The sequence below is a fragment of the Ailuropoda melanoleuca genome, chromosome 3 (genome assembly GCF_002007445.2).
Source record: "Ailuropoda melanoleuca isolate Jingjing chromosome 3, ASM200744v2, whole genome shotgun sequence".
Taxonomy (NCBI): Eukaryota; Metazoa; Chordata; class Mammalia; order Carnivora; family Ursidae; genus Ailuropoda; species Ailuropoda melanoleuca.
This window is the reverse complement of record NC_048220.1, coordinates 99,963,361-99,990,152: the sequence shown is the minus strand read 5'-3', so window position 1 is coordinate 99,990,152 and position 26,792 is coordinate 99,963,361. Positions and strand designations below refer to the sequence as shown.

General features: G+C 46.1%; 2 protein-coding genes across 7 annotated transcripts in view; one reads left to right on the top strand and one right to left on the bottom strand.

Moving 5' to 3' along the window:
- CYFIP2 (cytoplasmic FMR1 interacting protein 2) overlaps window positions 1-26,792 on the top strand; it is a 123,971-nt gene that overhangs the window by 55,934 nt on the left and 41,245 nt on the right. For all 6 annotated transcript variants that reach the window (XM_034656803.1, XM_011219266.3, XM_034656804.1 and 3 more), the window contains 5 exons: window positions 3,834-3,910; window positions 6,757-6,865; window positions 8,986-9,105; window positions 14,514-14,713; window positions 16,297-16,384. In XM_034656803.1, the coding sequence (XP_034512694.1) occupies window positions 3,834-3,910; window positions 6,757-6,865; window positions 8,986-9,105; window positions 14,514-14,713; window positions 16,297-16,384 (594 nt within the window). The remainder of the gene's footprint in view (window positions 1-3,833; window positions 3,911-6,756; window positions 6,866-8,985; window positions 9,106-14,513; window positions 14,714-16,296; window positions 16,385-26,792) is intronic.
- On the bottom strand, window positions 18,399-21,289 carry FNDC9 (fibronectin type III domain containing 9). The gene is made up of 2 exons (XM_019794851.2): window positions 21,165-21,289; window positions 18,399-19,122 (listed from the first exon to the last, which is right to left on the bottom strand). Exon 2 carries the CDS (start codon window positions 19,113-19,115, stop codon window positions 18,399-18,401), a length of 717 nt encoding a protein of 238 aa, XP_019650410.2. The 5' UTR covers window positions 19,116-19,122; window positions 21,165-21,289.

The window sequence follows — 26,792 nt, the reverse complement described above, 5'->3', positions numbered from 1 at the left end:
CACTAGGGAGAATGCTCCCACGTAGGATCAAGTCCCACCAGATTTGACTCAGCCTTGCAGATAGGCTCAGGATTCTACCAGCCCAGCTGCCATTCTGGTGCTCTGTCAGTTTCAGGGCAGCTGTGCCTGGAAGATAGTCATTTCTGGGGACCAGGAAGCTAATGTCCTTAACTGCTACCTGATTTGATCCCAGGCTCATTTTTTCAGGCCTTGGATTTATTAGCATCATGGACTTTTAATTTCTACAGGCAGACCGTAAAATAATTCCTAAGCATTCCTAAGGCAGGCTGGAAACCTCAGAATGCTGGAAGGCACTCTCTTGCTAACCCCGAGTTTGTTCACGTGTTCACCCAACACTTCGTATTTCCCATTTCCCAAGCTGCATCAGTCGGCTTGCCTTCAGAGAGATTAGTAAGCTGCCGGCCTCTGCTTTTCTGTCTTCAGGTATGTCCTCTACCCCTTGGACCTGTACAATGACAGCGCCTACTATGCTCTGACCAAGTTTAAAAAGCAGTTCCTGTACGATGAGATTGAAGCCGAGGCAAGTGACATTTTTCTCCTTTTGTTGCTCTAATCTTATTCCGAGAATCTGGACTTTTTAAATCTGTAGCTATTGGCGCTAGGTGGGCTGTCTTAGTCCATTCGGGCTGCTATACCAAAATACCACAGACTGAGTGGCTTACAAACAACAGAAATGTATTTCTCACTGCTGTGGAGGCTGGAAGTCTAGATCAGGGAGCCAGCACTGTTGGGTGAGGGCACCTTTCTGGGTCACAGACTTCTCATTGTATCCTTGCGTAGTGGAAGGGGTGAGGGAGCTCTCTGCAGTCTCCCTCTTAATTTTTTTTTTAAGATTTTATTTATTTTAGAGCGCGCTAGTGTGCACACAGGTGGGGGGAGGGGCAGAGGGAGAAGGAGAGAATCTCAAGCAGATTCCACACTGAGCATGGAGCACAGCGTGGGGCATGGGGCTCAATCTCACGACACTTGATCTCTTGGAAAATTAACCGAGGGAGTCACCCAGGCGCCCCTGGTCTCTCTCTTATAAAGTGCTAATCCCGCTCATGAAAGCCCTACCCTAATGACCTAATCACTTCCCAAAGACCCCACTGTCTAATACCCATCACTTTGAGGGGTTAGGATCTCAACATGTGAATTTTGGGGGGACATAAACATTCGAACCATAGCAATGCGGGATCAGTAACTTGTTCTGGAGAGTGATCTCTTTTTATGACTTTTTCTTAAATTGCGGTGTAGTTGACACCCGATGTGACATTAGTCTCAGGTGTAGAGCACAGTGATTCTACAACTGTATGCCAGGCTACACTCACCACAGGTGCAGCTCCCACCTGTCCCCATACACTGCTCTTATAATATCGTTCACTATATGGGGAGTGATCTTTGCAAATCTTGATCATCAAGGAGGACCCAGACCGGGATGATGGTCTTTCTTTTTCAAATGTATTAAGGGATAGTAGATGATAGAACTGAATATGTTAAAATTAATTTTTAATGGGTTTTTAGGGTTGGGTTATTTGCCTAATAATAATAATAACAGCAATATCATGTATCAGTTATTATGTATTTATAACTTGCCAGGCACAATGCTAAACACTATAGAGAAATACTTTTAGAATAACCTTTACAGCAATTTAGAGAGGTATATGCTACTATCTGTTTTACAGATAATAAATCTTAGACTTAAAATAGTTATCATTACACCAAAGTCACACAGCTTATAGTCACTAGTACTGGTAGGACTGAAGCAACCATCCTTTCAACTATTAAGCTATTTATGACAAAGTCACTCAATTTATTATTACACTTTATTTCTGTAATGGTCCGGATAAGCTAGGTTATGTTGCAGTGACAAATAATCACAAATTCTTAGTACCTTGCAATCAAAGGTTTATTTCTCCATTATGGGTTGGTTGGGGGCTCTGGTCCATGTAGTCTTCAAGTTGAAACTTACGTGGAACATTCAGTAATTGCCATATCAGAGGAAATGTCACTGGTACTTAAAGCTTCCACCTGGAAATGACACATGTCATTGGTCAAAGTGAGTCACGTGACTGCACCTCCTTTTCCGAGAGGAGCAAGGAAGTCCAATCCTGCCACGTGCACAAGGCCAATGGCAGTGATGGCTCCCGAAGTTTCTCAGTTTTGCCTCCTGGGAACTGGAATGATAGTCTGGGTTCATCTTCACTGCATGGGACTATATAAACACAGACTGAGGCCAATTAGGTAAAGATATCATGGAACTATAAGGCATTCTTATTTATAAAGAAGAGACATGAATTTCACCACTGACTTAGTTTGACAGTTTATGTGTATCAAAGAAAATCTAGTAGAGATGCTGCTTGCTTTCTCTACCCTCCAGTTTCTATGGCAGTTGAAGACCTTGATGGACCCCAGCCCAGATCTCTTCTCCTGAGCACAGACTTGGGGGGAGAGATTCTAGGAGACAAGTGGACTGGTTGCATCTTAGCTCTGACAACTCCCTGTTCTGAATAGATCTTATATACTTGTGTTCTCCAACAAGTTGAAAACAAAACAAATCTGGAGTGTCATGTGGCCAAGTGAGATTTTTAAAATAAAAGTAAAGAAAGCACACAGCCAGGCCCTGAGTAATATTTGAGGGCATGGACCCAGGTACACATTGAGACCCCCAATTTGTGGCCTGCCCCTTTTCTCTTCCCATCCCCCAACTTTGTTCTGCACAATGAAGGGCCTCGTGTGCATGTGTGTGGATACCCAAGCTTTGTCTGCCGCCGCTGCTCACAAACAGTGGCCCTTAGCTAACCCTTGACCCTAGGGGTACATACACCGGTGTAGTCCGCCCTCAGGGCTGATCCAGGGAAAACACCAGACAGGCCTGGAAGGGGCTTGGGCTTTGGGGGGCAAGGATACTCAAGGCTTAGGGTATGAGTGGGCACCCCCACCTTGATGCTGCAGGTTCTTCGACTGGAGGAAGGCCCCGTGGGGACCCTTGAAGCACAAAGTCCAGAGCAGAGGCCTTGGTTACCCGCAGATTAGGGCATAACTGCACACAGTTCTGTGTTGCGTGTTCAGAATAACATCTGGGGTGTAAAATAAAAGATACAGGAGCTCTTCAGATAAAGAATTAACCTTTCGGAGCTGAAAACTTGGCGAGGGAAGCATGGAAGATCAGTCACCTAGATATGCTTGGTTCCTTTTGAAGTCCCATGGCACCTGCCACCACCACAGCCCCAGCTCATTAAAGCCCCACCCTTGGCTGTTTCTTGCCGTCAGTGGAGGGTTTGGTTTTGATCCTGTGTCTGCATGAACTTCTCACTAAGCCTCACGGTCTGCCACCGATGTGATGAGACCCTGAAATGGCAAGATGATCCCATATTCATTAAAAACCAAAGGTTTCTAAGCTTAGTTTGCAAAAAAGAGATTTTTTCAGTTTCCAAGGACCATCAACTTCATTCGTCAAACAAGGGCAAATATAGTGAAAGGAAAAGACGAGAAAGTCTAGCAGGAGAGAGGACGGGTGGGATGATGCGAGCAATTGTAGCATCTGAAGCTCTATCTTGCCTTCTCCCTGGGCGGGCCACCTTGGAAGGGCAAGGACAGGACGTAGGGGGAGGGCAGTTCTTCAACAGCTTTTTGAACTTTGCCTTCTCTGTGCCTAACTAAGGACCTTGAGAGCGAGGGACCAAACTTCTTAACCACAGACTCTCCTTTTGCTATTCAAAGTATCTTGCCCCACAGTATGCAATACTGCCCAACTGCCCCCTTACAGCCATCTGCGCTGCTGTGCTAAAGCTGGGCACGTACCACTGACGTTCCTGCTTCCCTGCCCCCAGGTGAACCTGTGCTTTGATCAGTTTGTCTACAAGCTGGCGGACCAGATCTTTGCCTACTACAAAGCCATGGCTGGCAGGTACGAGGGTCCGGGGCTGTGAGCAACAAACATTCTTAGCCTGCCACCTGTGAGACATGGTTTCCTGTCGTAAAACCTCTCTTCTTTAGCCCCTAAGGGAATCTGAGTGATTCCATGAGCCGGACTGGGTGCTAAAATACAGGAGAGAGGAAAATAGGCAGCTTTGGCGCTGCCCCTCATGGAGCTTACAGTCTAGGTGGGCTATCAGACATTAATACAAACCGATGAGAGCACAGCGGCAAGGGGGCGCTGTGTGCTCCCCGTGAAGGAAACATCCGTGAGAATATGCAAATCTATGACAAGTAAACCTGAACTAGTCTTTGGGGTGAGAAAGTGGAAGGGCTGTCCTGAGAAAGTAACATTTGAGTTCTTATCTGAAGTTGATAGGCATTAAATAAAACTAAGTGAAGGATGGGATGGGAAATTGCAGGCAAAGGACCTGCTTGTGCAAAGTCCCTGTGTCAGAAGTATTGTGCTGACAGCATTCCTACTCTGTAGGGCAGTTAAGACAATGTAAATTAGTACATGTAAATGTCTCACCCACAGACCACAAGAAGAGGCAAGTTGCATGATAAAGCTGGAAAGGTAGGACTCAGGTGATGGGGCTTGTAGGCATTATCCAGGAGGAATCGAATACCACAGGATGATTTCAAAAGTATGACAGGGACCTGATTCAATTTTTATTTTTAAAAATTTGCCCTATTAAAAACAAAAATGTGGAGAATGGATTGGTGGTGAGCAAGAATAGGTATATAAAGGTCAGATAGGAGACCTGTGAAGAAGTCAGGGTAAGAGAATTAATTGTCAAGTGTTGGAGGCTAGGTGGTATTGCCAGTATGAGCTGATTGAATTCCTGGGTTTTAAGAACCCATAACAGTATTGGTCAAGAAAAACCTCAACATAGGTCTCTCCCTTCTTATTGGAAATTCAAATGTACAGGCCAATAATGTCAAGAATGGTTACTTAACTGTAATAAATTATTTTACGCAGAGAATTTGCTTCATTTTGCTTTGACAGCTAGAGTTGCTCTGACATATTTCAAATAGGAGCTGACGTCAGAACGCACCCATTTCTGTTAACACGGAATGTGCATTAAATGAAGTAAATGGCTCTTGATGATGGAAAGTACACAAAGCATGTACTTTCAGGGAAAACGCAGATCACACGGCCTTCCATGAAGTAGTCCCTTAGCAAGTGTCTGGGTCGAATAGGATGCAGTGAGCTGGGCTTCCAGTGTCTCTAAGATGATTTCATTTCAGATACGCTATATACACAAATTCAGACTTGTCAAACCCTGGGTCTTTGTGTATTTAGTTTAAAGAATATTCTTATCTGAAAATGTCCCTTAATCGTAGTACTCCTTGTAAGATCCATGGTTTCCAAAAATATGGGGGACTGGGGAAGATTGAGAGAGGTCAGGAGAGTCCGAGAAAGCACAGGAGGTAAAGAAAGATCTAGGTCAGAGCTGTCCATTAGAAATAAAGCACAACTACAAATGTGAGCCACAAGTGTCATTTTAAATGTTTCCGTAGCCATATTTTAAAAAGGAAAAAATAACAGCTGAAATTAATTTGAAGAATATATTTTATATAATCCAATATATCTAAAATACAGTTTCAACATGAAATCAATATAAAAATTATTAAAGAGATAGTTTTCTTGTTTTTTTCTAAGTCTTCAAAATCTAGCGTGTACTTTATGCTGCTAGCACATCTCAACTTGCACCCGCCACATCGCAGGTGTCCCGTAGGCTCCCGTAGCTGGTGGCTGCTGTCTGTGCTGCACGGTGTAGATCCAGGTGAGGTCCCTTTCCTACCTAAAGCCCTTTAATGGCTGCCAGTGACATCTAGAAAGCATCTAACTTCTTTACATGATCTGGCCCCTTAGTTAACTTTATTTTTTTAAAAAAAGATTTTATTTATTTATTTGAGAGAGTGAGCAAGAGAGAGCATAAGCCAGGGAAGGGGCAGAGGGAGAGGGAGGAACAGACTCCCTGCTGAGCAGGGAGCCCTATGTGGGGCTCAATCCCAGGACCCTGGGATCACGACCTGAGTTGAAGGCAGACGCTTAACAAACAGCCACCCAGGCGTCCCTCTAGATTACCTTAATTCTTTTTTGCATCATGCTCTCCAGCATGCCCTGTCCTTTATGCATCATGACCAACTTGCCTTTTCTCTACCAGAAACACTCTTCCCCTCAGATCTTATTAACGTTTTTAGCATTTAGGTGTCCGTCCAGCAAAACTGCTTTAGAAAGGCATTCCCTGACCTCCTAACACAAGATGATCCTGTTTTTTCATTTTCAGAGCACTGTTACTCTGCAGTGTGTACGTGGGTGTGAAAAGTAATAATAGTACGTGTAACTCAGAAGGTTGCTGTGAGGTTAAAAATGACTGTGCTCACACAGGTGTATTCCTGATAAGTCCTCAACACTGTGCAGTTATCCCCTCTTACCCGAAATTATCTTCTACGTCTGTTTATTTAGTTACCAGCCTCTCTTCACCAGACGTAAGCTCCATGAGGACACGAACTTTGTGTCCCTAGCACCAGAATGATTGCTGGGATAGGGCAAGCTCGCACTCAGTTGGTTTTTTGGTAAATGAATAAAAGAGGGGAGTGGCTCAACTTCTGTGTTGCTTGTCTTCAGCTTCGAAATTGTGCTTCATGTTTGGCTTTGGGGGCTAAAAAGAAATCTTTGCTCTAAAGCAGAAAACAGTTATATTCGAAATACATAAGCTAGCGCTTCCTGAGTAGATAGATCCTCTGGTCTGACATGGATGTGGCTGGGTGTTTGAAAACCATCCACGGTCATGTTCACTGGCCTTATGTAATTTTTATGCCTTGCAGTGTCCTGTTGGATAAACGTTTTAGGGCCGAATGTAAGAATTATGGAGTCATCATTCCGTACCCACCGTCCAACCGCTACGAAACACTGCTGAAACAGAGACACGTGCAGGTATGGTGGAGGAAGCCAGAGAGCAGGTGGGACAGGCTAGAGAGCAGCTGTGAAGTTAGTGGGCAGGTTGGAGATCAGGACTGCAAACTCACCACCCTGCGTGCGGCCCGTCTGGACTTCTGAGCACGGGTGTAGCACAGCCTCAGAATCGTGCAAGCAATAAAGAGGCGTTGGCATCCTGTGGTTCAAGTTCTAGGCTTCTCAGTCCACCTGCAGCTCTCCTCTGGGGAGTCGTGGCCACCAAAGCCTTTGTCTTCCTGTCATAAGCCGTGGCTCACTTCCTTCCATGGGGACCGCTGCTCAGAAATGGGTAAATCTGTTCCTGAGCAGGGCCCACACGTTGTTCTAAGTGAAGGCGGGCTGCTTCGTGCTTTGAAAGGAAGCGTGTCTGCTAAACCCACGCTAGAAATTAGTTTGTTTTTGTGGAGTTGCTTTCTGTTCACATTTGACCTCGGATGTAGAGGCAATAAATGCTGCCAGGAGCTCAGAAACATATCCCTGCTTAAAAATGTTAACATGAGGCAGGCAGGCAAAAAACGAGATGTTCCAGCCGCCTGGCTCCTACACCCTGCTGTGAGCCATGCGGTGCTGGTACGGCCTTAATACCATGACCTCCGTACTTCGTATATGGGCCACGGTCTGTGGGAAAGAAGCAGGTGAAGGACCACAGCTGAGAAGTGCCCCAGGTGAAGAGGAAGGGGTTACCCTGGAAACCCTGGACATTTTCATTGTCGTGAGAAATCAAAGGGAAATGGAGAATAATGAGAGAGAAAAGAACATCTTCACCTCTGTCAACAGCAGGAGCTCAGTGCTTTTCCTCCAGCCTCTCAGGATATTACAGCCATCAGTTACTGATGTGACCAGAATTAGCCACGACATTAAATACTGAGGGCTCTATGTGTGCACAAGGTGTCTGCCAGGGGTTTTAGGCATTTGGTGGAAAATCTCCCAAAAGGGAAATAGAAAAAAAAAAAAAGTGAAATAGTTAAGAATAATCCTTGGGCACCTAGCAAAGCGCAGTGCACACAGCAGGTATTCGATAAATGTTTATTGCTATTTGCATAGCATCTGTGATGATGCCCACATGTGCGTGGCCCAGTGGAAATTAGGGTAAGCTCTGTTTTCCATCCAGCCCTCCCTTCTCGTGCTTCTATACTCATCCCCGCAAAGGCACACAGTAGGCCCTTGCTGAGGGAGCTGCTACTCTCGGGTGAGTGACGTGGGGCACGGGACCGATGTGGGAAGGACCTCATAGCTAAATTTAGGATGTCAGCATTGCATGGGGTGCTGGAACCTATCCTGAGCCTTTTCCTACAGTCTGGATGAATCCTATTTTTCCTCAACTTTTTAAATTTCAAACTTAGAGGAAGATAAAAGAATAACACAATGAACATAGATATGCTCAACAGGCAGATTTGTGATTATTAATGTTTTACTGCATTTGCTTCACTTTCTCTTATATATATATTTTTTGTCTCTCACAAATACAGTAAAAATAATCCTTGGGCACCTAGCAAAGTGCAGTATCTGAATGTGTGTGTGTGTGTATATATAATACATATACAAATATATATATATGTGAATATATATATTCATATATACACACACATATATAAAAAGTATAGGTAAATAGTATATAAATATATAAGTGGTATATGGTATATATACTATAAATACAGAATATATAGTAAGTAGTATATAAATAGTAAATAAATAGTAAATATATGTAGTATATATAAATATATAGTATATATAAATAATTTATAAGAATACATATATATGTATTTGTAGGAATACATATATATGTAACATTAAAAAATATATGTTTTAAATCTATGTACTCTCTTCCTTAGCCATTTGAGAGTAAGTTGCAGATGGTGTGACACTTCACCCATGAACACCTCAGCATGTATCTCCTAAGAATGAGGACATTCTCTCATAATCAAGATAGAATGATCATACTCAGGAAATTTAACGATACTGTTTTCTGCATAGAGTCCCCATTTGTCCCAGTAATGTCCTTTATGCTTCTAATCCAGTTTCCTATCAGTGCATTGCATTTAGTTGTCATGTGCCTGTGAGAACCTTAAGGAACTCTTGCCTCTGTCTCTTCCATGCAGTTGTTGGGTAGATCCATTGACTTGAACAGACTCATTACCCAGCGCATCTCTGCCGCCATGTATAAGTCCCTGGACCAGGCCATCAGCCGCTTCGAGAGTGAGGACCTGACTTCCATTGTGGTAAGAGACTGGGGGCCCGTGGGAGCTCTGGTCTGGGATTCCTTAGACTTGAAGCCTAGTTGGAGGTGTTGTTAGCCTAATACTGAGCTAGATAAAGAGAAGCAGTGAGTCTCTTTCCCAACTGAATGGAGTGGGGGGGGGGAAGACTTAAAAAGAATGAGTGTGATCTTACCCTCCTGATTGCCTTGAGATCTCTGGGATGGTCAACTGGGGCACAGCTGCCTGTCCTTTGGGTTTCTACAGAGCTGAGCAAGTACAGGGAAGGTCCTGGGAAGCTAGGGAAGGTTGCACAATGAGGTGGGCATCGTGAGTGTGCAGTGTAGGGCCCAGAAGGGCTCTGTGCTGGGTTTAATGCTCTGCCACTGCCATCTCGAAATTCTCAATTTTTTAGCAAGGGTCCCCACATTTCCATTTTGCACTGGGACCTGCAGACTATGTCATTGGTCCTGACTGACAAAATGGAATAGGCCTGCTCCCTTCTAGTGAACAGCAATTTGAGCTACTCTCTGCTAATTCCTCTCCAAGAATTAGAATAAACTTGATCAACCAGTCCTGAAGTGAATCGAAGAAAGACTTTAATGCTTTCAAAAGCAGATGAGTAGAAGGAATGAGAGAAATAGAAAATCACCATTGGAACACCACAGTGACAGTTGTGGGCAAAATCCAGCAATGGATGCCAAAATTAGTAGGTTGACCTTTGAGAAGAATATTTTATGCTTCTTCTTATTACAAGTCCCTAGAGAAGTCATATTCATAGAGACGGAAAGTGGGATGGTAACTCCCGGGGCCAAGGGAATTGGTATACGGGGTTTTGGTTGAGGGAAATTAAGTTCTGAAGATGGATGCTGGTGATGGTAGCACAGTCATGTGAATGTTCGGAATGCCACAGAACTATACACTCAAAAATGGTGTCTGTGGTAAGTTTTCCGTAACATATATTTGACCCCAATTTTTAAAATTACTCAGAAATTTAAAAAAAAATAAGAAGAAGCAGGATTCTTGCATTGTCTCAAACTATCTCCTTCAAGATGTTTATTAACTCCAAAAGGAAGATTAGTAACTTTACAGTGGGAACACCATCTTAACCAAGCACCGAAGGTGAACATCACCCATAATAACGTGCATTCATGTTACCCCTGCTAGGTGTTCTTCTGTGGTATTCTTGCCAAAATGCATGTTCTCAATCTAATCATGAGCAAATATCAGATAAACCCCAATTAAATAGCATTAAAACAAATGAACAATACTTTTCAAAAGCTTCCAGATCATAAAAGACAAAGACTGAAAAATGTTAGCGATTGAAAGAAGACTAAGAAGACATGACAACTGAAAGCAATGTGGGATTCTAAATTGAATCATAGAACAGAAAAAAAGGACCCTTGTGGAGAATCTGGTGAAATCTGAATAAGTGTGTCATTTAGTTAATAGAATTGGAGCAATATTAATTTCCTACTTTCAATAATTATGCTACAGTTATGTAAGCTGTTAACATTGGAGAAATTGGGTCAAGGATAAGCAGGAACTCTGCTTTTTCACTAACAGAAATGTAAGTCTAAAATTATTTCAAAATGAAAAAAAAAGTTTTGTTTTTTAAATGGACAAAGTGGTTTAAAAAAAAAAGTGACTTAGGAACTAGGCTCTAGAGTCAGAAAGACCTGGGGTCCCAGTCCTGGCCCTGCCACTTACTAGCTGGCAATTTTGGCCAGTTACTTAACTTCTACAAGCCCATTTCCTCATCTACATGACAGAGGAATATTAGAATTCATAGTATAGTGTTTTTATAAGGATGACTCTTCACTGCCTAGAAACAGCTTTTGCATAGTTCCTTGCCACTTACTAAATAACAGCTTATGAACAAAAAAAAAGATGAGGGGGCCTAGAAATTTTAGGCTACAATGAGACATTTTCAGGGTGAATTTTCAGCAGCATTTCCAACGAGGACTTGCCCCCAGGTACCCACCTAAGTCCTGGAACAGTTACTTTAGGAGGCTGTCACATACACATGTTCTTCTGGGAGATGTATTTTAAGAAACACATTTTTCATTGTTTATGCCAGAATGTTAGCAGTGATTATCTCCAAGTGATGGGATTTTTGTTTTCATCTTTGTTGTTTATCTGTATCTTCTAGTCCAGTAATGAATGAGCCTATCTCATGGAAAAACTGGTTTGGGGTGTGTGTGGTGTCCATGGCCTCTTCCCATCCCTTGAAAGGCACTGAATGTTCTTTTAGCTGAGAACAAAATCAAAACAAGCCGTGAAAGCCGGTGTTTATCAGGTGAGGGCAGCAGCCTCCGGGAAAGCAGCCACTCCCTGTGAAGCCCGTGAAGAGGGGACCTCAGGGATGTTGTCTCCTGTGGGGTCGGGAGGCCCCTACTGGCCTTGGCTGAGAAGCTTTTGCCTTTTCTGAGAACCAGCCTGAGGAATCTGCTCCCTTCAGCCCTTCTCTCCACCTTGGAACCTCCATTCTGAGACGGGAAGACAGCTTGATGATGCCACGCTGGGAGGGTGGCAGAGATTTCTTAAGTCAGCCGCCCTCATCCTACACAGCGGAGCAAATGGTTCTCAGAGGGATGCAATGCTGAATTTGAGGGCTGGCAGCTTGCAGGCTGTGTTTTGTTTAGGCTGCAGAGCACATTGGAAATTTTGAGCCAACATTTAACATTTGGAAGAATTTGAATAAAACTGCGGAAGCTTTGGCAACATCACACCAGCCTTTCCAGATGGCAACGATCCTCTAGAAATGACTAGACAATCCCGTCAGCCGGGCTGTGCTCTCTTCAACTTGCCGCCAGCCCCACTGGTGTACCTCGTTCTTGCGGAGGACCTTCCACGCCTCGCTGCACCTGACTTCGAGACCCCTGTTCTTCTCGTTTGCCTGGGGCCACAGAGCTGGTCAGCATCCCGGTGTGGCTGACACTCAGGGTTTCTGGTTCCCATCCAAGAGCTCTTTCCACTCCTTCACAGAAGTTGCCCCATTAGGTGTTTCATTTCCCCAGTTCTGCTTCTCTCCGCTGCCCGCAGTAAACCAACTCCACTATAGAAAACTGAGACCCTCTCAGAAGGCACCTGAACCACTCACAAGGCCTTTTCCCAAGCCTGATGCACTCAGCTCCACATCCCAGAGGCAAGTGCCCTCCTATGATTTAGAGGTCGGAAGAATTTGACTGAGGCCAAAACAGGGCTTGGATTACTTATCAGGAACCTGGGTACTTTTGCATGGCAGGAAGAGTGGACCTGCATTTCCAGCAGCCCCGCAACAGCAAAGTTGAGAACTCCTTCCTTTGGTCTCCCTTGTAAATGCCGACACACATTCGTGAGACCGTTAAAATCACAGAACATTAGAACAGAAATTGTTCCCTGGTTTTTCATTTGCGGTTATCTTCCTGGAAACATGGCACCTCAGTGTGCCATGGGACTCAGTGAGCTTAGAAATAAAATCATTGGCATTTACTCCATTTATTTTATTTTTTAACCATCTGAAGTGAATGGACACAAAGTTAAGAGTCCAGCTGGGGAGGCCCTAAGATGCAGAGCGGTGATTCTGTATTTCTGCCCTCATTTACTTCACAGTGCACAATGACTGGAAACTTAGTCTTACAGCTGCCATTCCAGAATTAAAATCCAGATTTTGACCTTCTTTTGAAAGATCGTGAGATCTGTCATCGCTGAGCCCATTCTGAGGGGCAACAACTCTGTGGAGTTAAGTGGCAGCTCCACTGTTGTCTGGGCAGACATTTTACCACAGACAGCCCAGCCCCAGGAATCCCTCCCGCTCCTGCCTGCCTCTCCTCCCTGAGCTGGCTGGCCTCTATGGCCATTTCCGTTTGCAAGCTTCGACCCACTTCTGCACTTCAGGTTAGAGCCATAGAATCTGAGTTTCAGAGAAGGCAAAGCTCCGCGATTGGAATCATGGTCTTGGGCCTCCCCCTGGCCACACTCTGGACCCCAACCAGCATGAGGGATGCTTGTGGCTGATGAGAATAAAATTGATTCCCTGGTGTGGGGCTGCATCCTGTGACCAACTACAGACACCTGAGCTCCCTATCCTAGCCATTAAAGCTGGCCCTCTGGCTGTCCCACCTCCTGGCCGCCCTCTGGTCAACTGCCCTTGCCAGTGTTGATGGAGTTTTTATATTGTCAAGCCATCTTTACTTTAATCAGCATTACTTTTCAGAAGGCTTTCTTAGCAAATTGCTTCTGTATCACAGGCAGCTCTGTCATAGAGGCCCAAACACATGTGATTTGAAGTCAGAAGAACCGGGATCACACAGTAAACCATGTTCTATATGCCCTGTGTGACCTTGGGCAAGTTACTTCACCCCTCTGCCTCATCTGTCCCCTCTATGAAAGAGGGGCAGTCGTACCCATCTCGAGTATCCTAGAGCATCACAAAGATTGATGGCTTCTCTCTCTGCACAAGACTGTGCTTTGATTCTTTTTCATAGCAGCACGGCAAGGGACTAAAGCCAACCCAAAGGGTTTCACTCTCCTCTTACTTGCCAATAAACGCAGTGACCTTTTGTGTCTGCATATTGCCCATTCTCTGCCTGAAGGTAGAGTTCCAAGCAGTCAGGGCCCACAGCTCACGTGGGTCCTCAGGCCATGGCTTTGCCAACATGTAAACAGCCCCATGACTGGCAGACCCAGGAGGAGTCCAAAGGAGGGGGCATTCAATTTTAAAATCCAAAGGAGGGGGCATTCAATTTTAAAATTTCAGTAGTATGTAATGGTTAAGAATATTGACTTTGGAGCCCAGCTTCCTGGATTTGGAGTCAAGTGATTTAACTTCTCCAAGCCTCAGTTTCTCTATGCATAAGGGAAGGGGTTTTTTGAGCATTAAATGAGTTAAGATATATAAAGTGCTGAGGATACTGCTTGGCATATATTAAATTGAATCACACGAACCTACTCATATTCGATGATATTTAACCTAAGAACAAGTAGTTTCACGTGGTCTGTGACCTAACAGTAAGTACTTAGCGAGTGGTAACTCCTAGATGGCTTTCTGCACGGCAGAGGTAGAGCCTCTGGGGACAGCCAGTCACACCTTCCTCTTGTTGACTTGCAATGCTGAGCAGCAAGCTATTTCCTCACCAGTATGGAGACTGGAAGGCAAGCAGGCATGCTTTCCACCCGGGGGGGTGGGGGGTGGTATGGACAGGGATTCGTACATGGTCTGTGGCCCCCTTCCCAGAGCAGGCGTGCAGCTTCCCTCCACACAGTCTGGGAGTTCCTCCTCTGAAGAAGGGTGCGTTGTCACATGCCACTGCGGGGACCTAGTCTCCATGTCAGCCATCGGGAGCTTGTCTGAGGGGCTCTCCCCCGCACGAAAGGCGTCCGTACGATGAAGTGGGGCGCGTGTCAGGTCTGGGTGTACGCCCTCAGCAGCCGTGGGCTCTCTCTGGCAGGAGCTGGAGTGGCTGCTGGAGATCAACCGGCTCACACACCGGCTGCTGTGCAAGCACATGACCCTGGACAGCTTTGATGCCATGTTCCGGGAGGCCAATCACAACGTGTCTGCCCCCTACGGCCGCATCACCCTCCACGTCTTCTGGGAGCTGAACTTCGACTTTCTCCCCAACTATTGCTACAACGGGTCCACCAACCGGTAAGAAGTCCCTGCGCGAAGGGGGCTGGGATGGGCCGGGGGCCGGGGAAGCAGGTCCTTCCTGTAATAGGCGTCTCATGGAGTTTCTCCTGGCTGGAGGCTCTGGCTGGAGGCGAGGAGGCTGCAGTGAACAGGCCTGCCTCTGAGAGCCTTCAGGCAAGGAGGATGCAGGTGATAAATGGCAAGAGTGAATTTGGAAGTGGGGGAAAGCCCCAGTCATGAGAGAGAAAACACCACCACCTGATCTAGCCTGGGAAGTGCTGGGGACCTCAAGAGAGGTTCCTCCTCTGAGAAGTAACGCTTGAGTAGAGATGTGAAGGATAAGTAGGAGTAAATAAGGTGGAAAGACGGGAGAAGAATATTCCAGGCGAGGTGTCCAAGGAGCCAAGAGCCTGGTGAGGGTGGAGCCGCTGGGGTGGGGAATGGTGCCATGAAAGACAGCACAGGACCTGGGAGGAAGGCAGGAGCCAGGCCGTGCACCACCCCACAGGCCAGCATAGGAGCAAGCGTGTGCTTTATGAGCAGACGGTACTTTTATGACGATATCCACGTACATGAATATGGTCGTGCAAAATAGGCACACATATGCATGACAGCGTAACACATGTCTCCTGCGAGGTGCACACAGCCCTGTGTCAGTCTCTAAGGTGAGGACAAGACCTAGTCCCTTATCCTCACGGAGGTTCATAACCCGACAGAAGAGGGGTGGTGTGTTCACGCACAGAACAAGTACATGAGGTTACACAAACATGCATGTGTTTACAGGTCCTCTCAGTACCCTCAAGGCCTGGCTCATGACCGGTATTTAATAAGTATGTGCTGAATGAATAGAAGGGTCTGGGAGGAAACCACAGATGAGCCTGAATCCACGCAATTAGCAAGACAGAATTCTGGTCCTGTAAAGATTTGGGACTTTGAATCCTCTTGAGCGAGGTCTGCCAGCTATCACCCACAAGCCACATCTTGTTGCCAACTGTTTCTGTACATCCCATGAGCAAAGAATGCTATTGACATTTTTGAATGGTTGGGGGAAAAAATCCAAAGAATTATAGTTTGATGACAAGTGAAAATCATTTGAAATACGTAAAGTTTTACTGGAACCCAGCCATGCTCATTCATCTACAACTGTTTATGGGTGCTTCACACTACCAGCACAGTTAAGTAATGGTGACAGAGACCATCTGGCTTGCAAAGCTGAGAATACTTCCTATCTGGGCCTTTACAGAAGGAGTTTGTGGAACCCTGCTCTTAAGAAGCCAACCTGGGGGTGGAGGGAAGGATCAGAGCCCCAGAGAAAGCCATTTTCAGGCCCAGCCAGTTGTCACTTTCTTGCCTACTGTTCTTGTGAGCAGCCATAGCCCAGAAGCTAGCCTGGGGATCTGGACTATGGTTTTCCCACTTACGGAAAGGAGACATTAGGTGAATGAATGGGTGTATGTCATAAGGGTTTAGTACCTTTATAGACAACCACCTAGAAACACTGTGGTTATACCTGGTCAGGAAGGGTTCCGGCTAGGTTGTGTCCCATGAAGAATGCTCTCAGGACCCAGTTAACTCCCGCCTCCTCTCTTTTCCTCTACTAGTTTTGTTCGAACTGCCATTCCTTTCACCCAAGAACCGCAAAGAGATAAACCCGCCAACGTCCAGCCTTATTACCTCTATGGATCCAAGGTGAGTAGTTTTGGCTGTGTCCTACTCTTAAGAAGACTAGTGAGCAAAAGCAAATAGAAAAGTGTTCCCCAAATCAGAAAAGTAGAAAGGTGCAGAGATAGAGAGGCAGCAGTGAGATCCAGGCAGAAACAACTGCGAGTATATTCATCTTTATTTGTGCACAGCTAGCAAGGGTGGGGGTGAAGCAGACCCGGCAGGGGTGGTTCCTGGGTGGGAATTATTTGGGGGGGATTTCACTGAGGTGAGCAGGGAAGTAGGTATGTGGGGCTTCTCGTCTTCATGCTGCCTCCTCCTGTTGCTCAGTTGATTCATTGCAGTATGACCGTGTGATTCTGGGATTTTGTGTTCCAGAAAGGCAAGGGTTTTGTAGACAGGAAGCAATTGGGAAGGTGGAGTTTTGAAGGAAATCCCAGAGAGCTGGAGCTAGAGCCAAGAGACAGGTCTTCTCCCATCTCTTGGCCGCTTTGTTCACAATACACATCCTGACACTAACCAGGCCTCCCAAATGGAACCCTGTTCTAGACCTTCAGTCCTTTGCCATCCATTAAACAGACATTTATTAAGCGCCCACGATAAGCCAGACATTGGGCTACATTCTGCATGCTGGGGATGTATCAGAGATTAAAACAGACATCATGGCTACCCTCCTCGAATTTCTACACCCATGGTGGGGACAGGGGATAGTGTTCACTAAGTCTCACCAACACTATGATAGATGTGGGAGATCTATTTCTTACCCTGTGGGTTTGAAGGGGAAGAATGCCTTTGCAAGAGTGAGACGTGTCCGCAACAAAGCCAACATTTTTCTTTGTGATGGAATAGAAATGGCCACCTTTGACCCCGTTTTCAAAAAGTAAGCACAGATGGACTCAGAAGAACTGAATGAATACATATAAGAAAAGTACTCCTTTAGGTCGGGGAGCCCTAGATTGGGGAGTATGGTGAACCAAAGAGCTCCCACCACTGGGCCCTACAGGTGGGCTTAGAAGGTCTTGGGATGATGCTGGGATGGTGCAGATGTCCTTTCCAGTACAGCCAGTCTGGTCAAGGCAGCTTTCTCAAAACAAGGGACACTTTGAGCCAGCATTTCGGATAGTTCACAGACATGTAATTGAATGACCATGACTCACAAAGTAAGAAACAACACCTCCTTTTCCAGATCTCTTTCAAACCTTGTGATTATAACAAGGAGAAAGACAGATTTATGTTGATGCTTATATGTCTTTAATACCTTCTGCTTTCCAATTTCCTTTTTTTCAAAGCTTAGAGAGCACACCTTAAGCTCAGAGTCTTTAGTAGGCGATGGAATCTAAGTCAAACTGAATGTTATTTTGTTTTCATTATATTTATTCTCATGTCTCTTCTACTTATAGCAGGAGGGTGCTGGTTTTTCATTTATATAGTCATATAAGTCTGTCTTTCAAAATAAGTTTAAGTTTTAAAAATGAGTCGATTTAAAGGCAAATATTGTTAATAATAGTAAAGATAGTGTATGGTTTAAACAAAATGGAGATGGGGTACGAGGTGGTATGTGATTGCCTGAAAGCTGGAAAACACTATAGAGCAAGGCTTCTCAATCTTTCCAAAATGATCCCCCCAACAGCAGAGGGGACTGGATGTCTGCCTCAGCTGACTGAAAGCATAACCCAAAGAGCCCACCTTCAACTCAAAAGTTTCCTCGAAGTACTGTGTTTTATTAAGTCATGCAAATTTTGCTTTCTATGCCATAATTTATTTATGATTGTTTTAACTTTAAAATAAGGTTTTTCATTCCTAAGTGGGCTCCCCTAAACGGACACTCCTGGGACACCATGTTGCTCCTTGGGCATACTGTGGGGTATATGCTTTCCAGCTTGAGAAGCTTTGCCGTAGGGCGTTCGCCAACCTGAATGATCCACAAGAGTACTGACAGTTGCAGGGAGGCAAATGGGTGGCCTAGGGACACATTTTTACAAAAGACCTAACGTACGGAGGGCTTGAAGCTACAGGACGCGGGCCGACCCCTGCCTACCTCTCACTCCCTAAAGTGAGGCAGTATGGCAGGATGATCACCACTGCCCCTCAGTAAGGCCCCCACGTCGTCGGGGACACCCTGATCGGCAGCATCCTGGTCAGCGGCATCATCCTGGTTGGCTTCCCCTTCGGCTTCCTGTTCAGCTTCTGCTCCGGAGTTCTTGCGTGGCATCTCCACCAGGGGGAGGCCCTGCAGGTCTTCCTCCCTCTGCCCAAGCGCGGGGGCCTCCTCCGGCCATCTCACCAACCCATTGGCTTCCTCCATGTGGCCGGCTCTGTAAGACCATCGAGGCTCATGGCAGCGGATACACCAGAACTGGAGGCAGATGAAAGCCAAGACGGCCGTAAAGCAGGCCAGCAGAATGGCCATCAACACCCACAGGGAGATCTGGGGGTCCACCAGGGAGCTCCCAGCGGCCAGTGGGCTCTTATCCAGGGTATGGAACATGGTGCAGTAGTGCCTATAGGGGAAGGCAGCCTTCTTGCAGCTGATGCACAGGAAGTAGAGAGTAGAAGGGGCGAGGTGTTCCAGCACCACGGAGCTGATTGTTCGAGGCACCTTCTCCTCGTGGTGGAAGCTGTAACGCAGATAACCGGAGAAGATGCTGTTCCAGTTGGGCCTGTACATAATATGGTAGTAGTCCTCCAGGCAGGGCTCCGAGGATGACCAGGAAATGATGGCTCCTGTATAAGAAACGTTCCCAACCTCGATGTTCATCCTGATTCTAGAACCAGAATCAAAGTGAAAAATGACAGCCCCTTATTGAAGTATTTATGTATGATACTCATAACCGCCATATATCGAGCGTTCACGATGGGGACAAATATTGCCCCTGTTTTACAAAGAAATGGAGGTCAAGAGGTTACGTTAACTCAACGAAGGCATAGCTAAGAAATAACAGAACAGAAGTTCAAATCAGGGCTGTCTCACATCAAAGCCTGTGGCCTGCAGGCCTGAAAAAGGTGCACCCACGTCCCCCAGCCTCCTCCTGCCCTGGCTCAGTTCCTTTAGATACAACATTGTTTCCAACACTTTAAAAAAACGAAGAAAGGCAATAACAGAAATCAGACAACCCGATTAACGTGCCCACGTTGGTCACCACGGCTCTGCGACCTCCAAGTCAGACAATTATGTCACCTACGATATCCCTTCTACTTCTGCTCCCAGTGGCTATGAGCTTGGTCATCTAGAACATTCTGCCCACCACTGCTTTTTTAGCTTCCCAGTTCTGTTGCCCATGAGAGTGGAGATTTGCGTCATCACTCCTTGGCAGCTGATTTCTCCCCAAAGCCTCTGCTCATGTTTTGTTTCCTTGTTTATTTATTCAAGGCTGAAGGTACCCAGGAAATTAGTTGTGTAGGTCAAGACAGTCAGCTCCTACTACCAGCATAAATGCTACTGTTTACTACCTCTGGTACTGTGAGTGTTAATAGTGATAGTAATCACCAACAGTTAGTGAGTGGTTGCTGTGTCACATCTAGTATGTGTCATGCTAGAGGCTCACAACCGTAATAAATTTCCCTTAATCTTCATCACGCCCTCTGAGCTAGCTCCCCATTTTACAGATGAGCAATCTGAGGTCACTCAGCTCATAGGTAGACTCAAAGCCACTTAACTGCTACATTTCCAAATGCAAGGCTGCTGGGTTCAGAGACAGAACGTTATTACAAAATGAGGTGCTGGTACTAAGACCCGGTTGCTGTTTTTCCACAAATCAAATGAGCCCTCTTCAGATTACCAGCCCTCCCGCTTTGGTAAGAGAGCACCATCTTCAAGCTTTGTAATTTCTCTTAAATGCTATCTCTTTGAGAGGGAGAGTTTCCCCTGATCTAAAATTCAGGGGCAGCCATATTCATTCAGCCTGTGTCTGTTCACGTACGGGTCTCACCCAGCCCTGTTCTCTGCCCTTCCTGTCTCACGTGAAATACAGAAGCCTGCGTTTTTAGATTGTAATGACCTAGTAAAAACCCATCAACCAGATTTTAACCTGAATTGGATGTGAAGCCAAACTGATTCCTATTACAAGCTGTACTCTCTCCTCCCTGCCTCCCTCCCACCTTCCATTTTCATGTCCGTTTACCGAGAGGAGGTGGGCTGCAGGATGATGCGTAGCACTGAGAGATTTCTCAGTCCTTGTTTTTCATCTCTAAGGATGACAGTGAACTGAAATGCTCAGGAAGGGGAAGAGTTCCCTTCTGTTTGGTTGGATATTTCTTCCCAGAAACAGGAGTAATGAGAGGGACAAGACAGGTGTGCTCAGATCCCTCCGGGGAAGGTCATTGTAAAGGAGGCTGTTTGCACTCCCTTCGTCAGTCTCCCTTCTCATGACCTCCCCCATCCACTGCACCCCACCCCACACGTCCCTATAAACACACTTCTGACCACAATGAAGAGAGCTTAATTCATTACTTATAACGCAGAGGCAATGGCCTTTGTAAAACCCTTCCGGCCGGGGTGATCGGGAATCCCATTTTTTTTGTCATGAATCTTTTTTCCTGTTTCGCTTCGCATCTGCTGCTGGCTGTCTTTGCAGACTGAGTTCTCTACAGCAGACATTTTTAAGGGCTTTCTGGCAAGACACTGTAGCAGCATCTTCAGCTTTTGGGACCAGATCAGTCTCCCTTATTTGCTTTTTTTCCTCTGCTTCTGTTTCTAAATTCCCCCTATTTTTAGCTATTCATATTGCCATTGCCTGGCCCTCCGCCAAGCAGAGTGTGAAAGGAAAAACCATTTCCATTTCCAAGAAGAGCCATTTATGTCCCTTACCTGATGCTCGCGCGGTGGATCTGGTTAGGACGCAGCCTGCAGAGGCCGAGACAGAGTGGACCAAGCTGAAGGAATGGAGCCTTCTCCCCTCCTCTGCTCTGGGCTCTCCTTGATGCCTCTCTCGCCACTGTCTGAGTAATCCCACTGTCGCCCCCAACGCTCACATTATTCATTTCTTCAGATCAGCATCATTCACCATGGCAACCAGCAGGCATCTGTACGCACGATGCTTTCAGGGACCAGTCTGGAAAGGCTTTTGCCCACTGAGCGGAGCTCTCATTCCTTTGGCCAAAAAAAGGCAAACAGTCTCCTGCAAACAGATCCTCAGAATGGTACTAATTCTTCCAAGGCTGCCAAAATTTTCTCTCTAATTGGCTGGTGATTGTTTTTTGCCCCATCTAGACCCTCTTTGGACAATGATGAAATGCAAAGATGCCCTTCTCAGTTATCCCACAATTAAAATAGTAATTTTATCCCAAGCCCTCACACCCCTACCCCACCTCTATACCATCTTCTTTCTTCATTCTTGTCTCCCGTGGCATTCTCTAGTTACACGACACTGGTCAAGAGTCTTTTATTCTCTGGGCCTCGATTCCATCATCTGTAAAGCTCTGGGCTTGGGCTAGATGGGGATGGCAGGTGGAAAGCGGGAGTACTGCCCAGTCCTGAACCCGTGTCAGGCTTGCTGAACCATCACAGCACTGGCACTGGGTTGATGTGAGTGCACCACCAAAATTCTTGTCTACCCAGAACCCCAGAGTGTGATCTTATTTGGAAATAGGGTCTTTATAGATTGAATTCATGAAGGATCTTGAAATGATACCATCTTAGTTTTAAGGGGAGCCCTAAATCCGATGACTGGTGTCTTTATAAGAGAAAGGAGAGGGAGGCTCACGCACAGAGGGACACAAAGGGACAAAGCCACGTAAAGACAGAGGCAGAGGTTGGAATGTGACCCCATAAACAAGGAGCAGCACCAGGCACCACCCGGAGCTGGAAGATGCCAGGAAGGAGTCTCCCTTGCTGGAGGGAGTGTGGCCCAGCCAGCACCTTGAGCTGAGGCTTCCGGCCTCCCGAACTGTGAGATATTACGGTGTTAAGGTACCACGTTCATGGAAATTTGTTACAGTGGCTTGGGGGGGAACTACTACAGCACTCCGTCCCCTTGGGCTCAGAAACACAAGCATCCCAAGAAACTGCTTACCAACCCACCACTTGGGGGTTGACACCGGAAATGGAAACTGCTTACTCTTCCTGGATTGGATGGTCCCCAAAGTTCCTTTTCTTTGAAGAATCCTGACCCGTCTTCCATTTTCCACAAAGGTATATCTGCCTCTGAGATTCCACCCCTTCCTGGACCCTCAACCTTGAAAGAGTTTGTTGCCATCACTATTGGGGCAATTACGGAGCATGTCTGAAGTATAAGGAGAATAAAGTTCTGTCATCTTCGGGCACCAAGTTTGTAGAAATTTGTGATAGCAGTTCCAGCCCAGACAGATTTAGATCTGAATTATTTTACACAAATTACGTGCTTTTAAAAGTCAGGTTTTTTTTCTCTTCTTGGTTCTTGGCCAAAATGTCCAAGCGAACCCATGAAAGTCTCCTTGTGATTCACATGAGTGATAATCAAAAAGTTGTGAAGAGTTTCCTGGTGAGCCACGGACCCTCCCCAGGCCAAGGGTCTCTGTGAGGCTTGGCGTCTCGGGATGTCCCTTGATTAGACACTTGCTCTTTGGCTTTCCCATGGCATTAGGTCTTCCCGGGGGCCTTTCTAAACTCTGCTGTAATGTGTGCTAATGGCGACTCCCTGCAGAACATAAAAGTGTCCTCGCCACAGAAAGGCCAGTGTGGTAGTTTGCAGGTGCCTTTTGAAAAGGTTATTTTGAGGGAAATAAAAATACCAGACTTATGAGACCTGTGGAGCAACGAGATAGGGCTCGAGCCTTTGTCACGGAAAATGGGAATTTATTTTTAATGCTCCTGGATGCCATTTTTAACACTAAGCTCTTTATTTGAGAAGTTGAGACACTGAGAGAATGGGAGTGAGGCCCGGAAGCCCTTCCTGTTTCACAGATCCTGAGAGAAGGGAATGGCATTCCTCAGACCATACGACTAATCAGTGACAAAGCCGGGAGTCGAAACCAGGTCCCCAGCTCACAGTCCTGGGTGCATCCTGCCTCTTGGGGCCACCACCACCCACCAGCAGCACCCAGAGGAGCCAGGGAGCCATCAGGGCGTGAGATAAATCTCCTGGGGGCACTTGCCTCAGGAGATCACATCCCAGCAGACTCACCCTCTCTCCTCCTTCTCGGAGGACCTTCCTGCGGTGGAGCCAAGCTGGAGCCCCTTCAGCCGGCAGCCCAGGAGGGCCCTGGTTGGCTTGCATTGCTAGTAAATTATTGCCAAAGGAAAGCAGCCTGACTGGGGTCCCCATGCCCTTCCTGACGGTGGCAGCAAATGACGATTCCTCAGCCCCAAAGCTGACAGCACCCAGGAGAAGGGAGTTGTTCAGAGTGCAGGCCCTAAAACCCCAAGGCTGGGTTCAAATCCTGCCTGTGTAGCCTTAGCACATCCCCTCACTTTTCTATACCTTGGTTAACTCTTCTGTAAGACGGAATATGGAGAATCCTTGTCTTACGTGTTGGAGCCTGAAATGAGCCTCTCTATGTAAGTGCTGGGCCTACGAACAGCCGTTACTCTTCAGAAGGCAAGGTCAGTGGGCCAGAGCCATTTCCCAGGGTGACTGTGGCTTCATCCAGGAGGTATAATGGGCAAGGTTTGCACCCTACGTCATGCTTCCTTCCTTCCTTTTCTTTTTCTTTTGTAAAACAGCTTCGTTATTTAAAAAATATCTGTATGCTCTTTGTATATAAATTACAGAGTACAGAAAGCCCAAAGACAACAGTCAAACCTGTACAACTCAGAAATAACCACTGAGAACATTCTGGTGCATTTTACATGTGCTTTGTCACTTTATCCACGCAACAACTCTTTGAGGTAGGCGTCTTATCATGGTTGTGCAAAAGGGGAAACTGAGGCTCCAGAGGTTGATTAACTTGACCATCATTATGAAGTGGGGTTTGGCAGAGCCATGCCACCCCCTGGTCTGTGGTCCCTGAAGCCGTAGCTCCTGGCCAACCTCGCTGACGTGCTGTTCCTCCCTCTCCTGTGCCGTTCTTCCGTCAGCGCAAGTCAACAGGAACCCTTACCTTTGCTCAGCTTCTCTGGAGAAGTAGACACAGGACTTCACAGTTTAGTGGATTCCAGAATGATGGGAACAGACAAGGAACTAAAAGACCTCAGAGAGAACATCCAACCACCTGAACACAGCCAGCAGAAGCAGGGGAACCATCAAATACACCTGGAGAAACGCATTCAGCCACTGTTTACTCTCCCTGCTCTGGAGTCCGGAGTCCACGTTCCCTGACCAGGAGCTCTGTCGCTGAGGGTTAGAGGGGATAGTAAATGTCACAACTGGTCCAGTAATTGAAACTAGTACAGGAGCCTAAGTTTTAAACATAGTATTCTCTAAGTAACACGCATTATATAGAGTCTATCATGAAACTGCCTTCCAGGTGACGTTGATTGTCACACAAATCAGCTCTTAAATGATACCAGTAGTTTCCCAATAATTTTTCAGTCTTTAGAAATTGTTGGTGTGGCCTTGTGTTTGGTGTGGTCGTCACTAGCTAAATGATGCCTCGGTCTGAGCCATGATTTGACCTCGGGGAAATTCATCACACTCTTGCAGTGCTTTTTCCAGTAAGTCATAGTCCGTAAGACCTAGGGCCCAGTGCTTTGTTGCACCCAGCTGGGTACATCTCAGTCGGGCCCATGCCTTGCTACCAGCACTTCCCACGCGGCCGGCCTGGGGAGTCTGCTTCAGCCCCACTGACAAGACCACCAGCAGCGCCACTGGCTCTGCTCTAGCCCCCCTGCTCTCACGTCTGCGTGGCACCACTCCCCAGCATTATTGATCCTCAGTCCAGAAGACTTTTGTTATTTTGAGAGCTTGCATGCATGGCGAAATAGCATTTTGTGTTTCTCTTCACTTTGATTCCTCCTCTGCCGGATGGGGCTGATTGTTCCTTGCCTTACCTGGTGTAGGAGCTGATAATGCCCCCCCAAAGACATCAGGTCCTAATCCTGCAACCCAGAAATATTACTATATTCGAAAAAAGGTCTCTGTAGATGTGAGTACATGAAGGACCATGAGATGGGAAGATTATTTTAGATTATCAGGATGGGTCCTAAATGCTATCACAAGAGTCCTTGTAAGAGGGAGGCGGAAGGAGGTTACACACATCTCAGGAGATTGGAGGGAGGTGGGCCACAACCCAGCCACTGGAAGCTGGAAGAGGCAAGGGATGGGTTCTTCCCTCCAGCCTCTTGGGGGGAGGGGGGAGGTGTGGCCCTGTTGACACCTTGATCTTAGCCGTCATACTGATTTTGGTTTATGGCTTCCAGAACTATGAGATAATATATTTCTGCTGTTTTACCAGATTTATGGTGATCTGTTACAGCTGCCGCAGAAAATGAATACACCTGGGTAGTGAAGAAGGAATTATTCATAAGCCGAGACACAGTATGCACTTGTGTATCGTTGTATGGGTACAGGTTATTTAAAAAGACATCAGTTTAAAACTTTTAGCATCTCTAAGTATTATAGCACTGGTATGATACCACCAAACAGAAGTTCGGTTCCTGTTCCCCCTCTTGCCTTCTCCACTTATCTTTATTCATGAGACAAGAAAAGGAGGAGCATCAATTCTTGAGGTCTCTAGAGCAACTCCCTTGGATTTTTCAGCCTCTGAGCTGAGAAGTCCAAGAAGGAGCCCAGATGTGGGAGACCCATCCCACGGCTCACTACATATCAAGAAGGGACAGACAGAAACGTTAGCAAACGACGCACTTGAACCTGTAACTCAGGATTTATCAGTCCTTTAACCCAACCCGTCTTAGCCTGTGGGCTCTCCCAACAAGGTCTGCGTTGCAGTTTTATTCATCTCTCAGTCTTCTTGCCCTACGGGGATTTCAGAGAGTTGAGCTGCAGCCTGAATTCAACCTGAACTTGGGGCAATGTTTGTGTCCTTGGGCTGATGGGATTCGGATTACTCAAGGAACATTAGAGAAATTGTAACTAATATAGGAAATTAGAAACAGTTTTAACTCCTCTTGGGATCTCTGAAGGCAGGGATTGTGATTCCAGAAAGCAGAGATGCAAATTGCTTGCAAATTCAGTTTGCCAAATAAATAGGCCTCATTGCTTGGAGGGGCTGGCTGTGTTTACTGCCCGTGAGGAGTAGAGGCCTGAGGACTTAGAAGTCCATATACAACGCTTAAAAATGATAAAAATGGTATTTTTTATGTGATGTATACATTACCACAGGTTTTCTTAGAATCCATATAATAATATATAACAGGGCTCAGGATCTGCCAGCTCAAACTCGCCGTATCTTCTCTCCTTAAAATACTGTCCTGCCTTTAAAAAATAATAATAAAATAAAAATGCACATCTGTGTCATGTATTAAAAATATGGTTCTAGTTTCTCAATCAAGATGGTTTATTTCTTGAGATCTCACAAAATTAGCTATTTTGCACAATAGTATGGGTTTAAACAAGCTCGA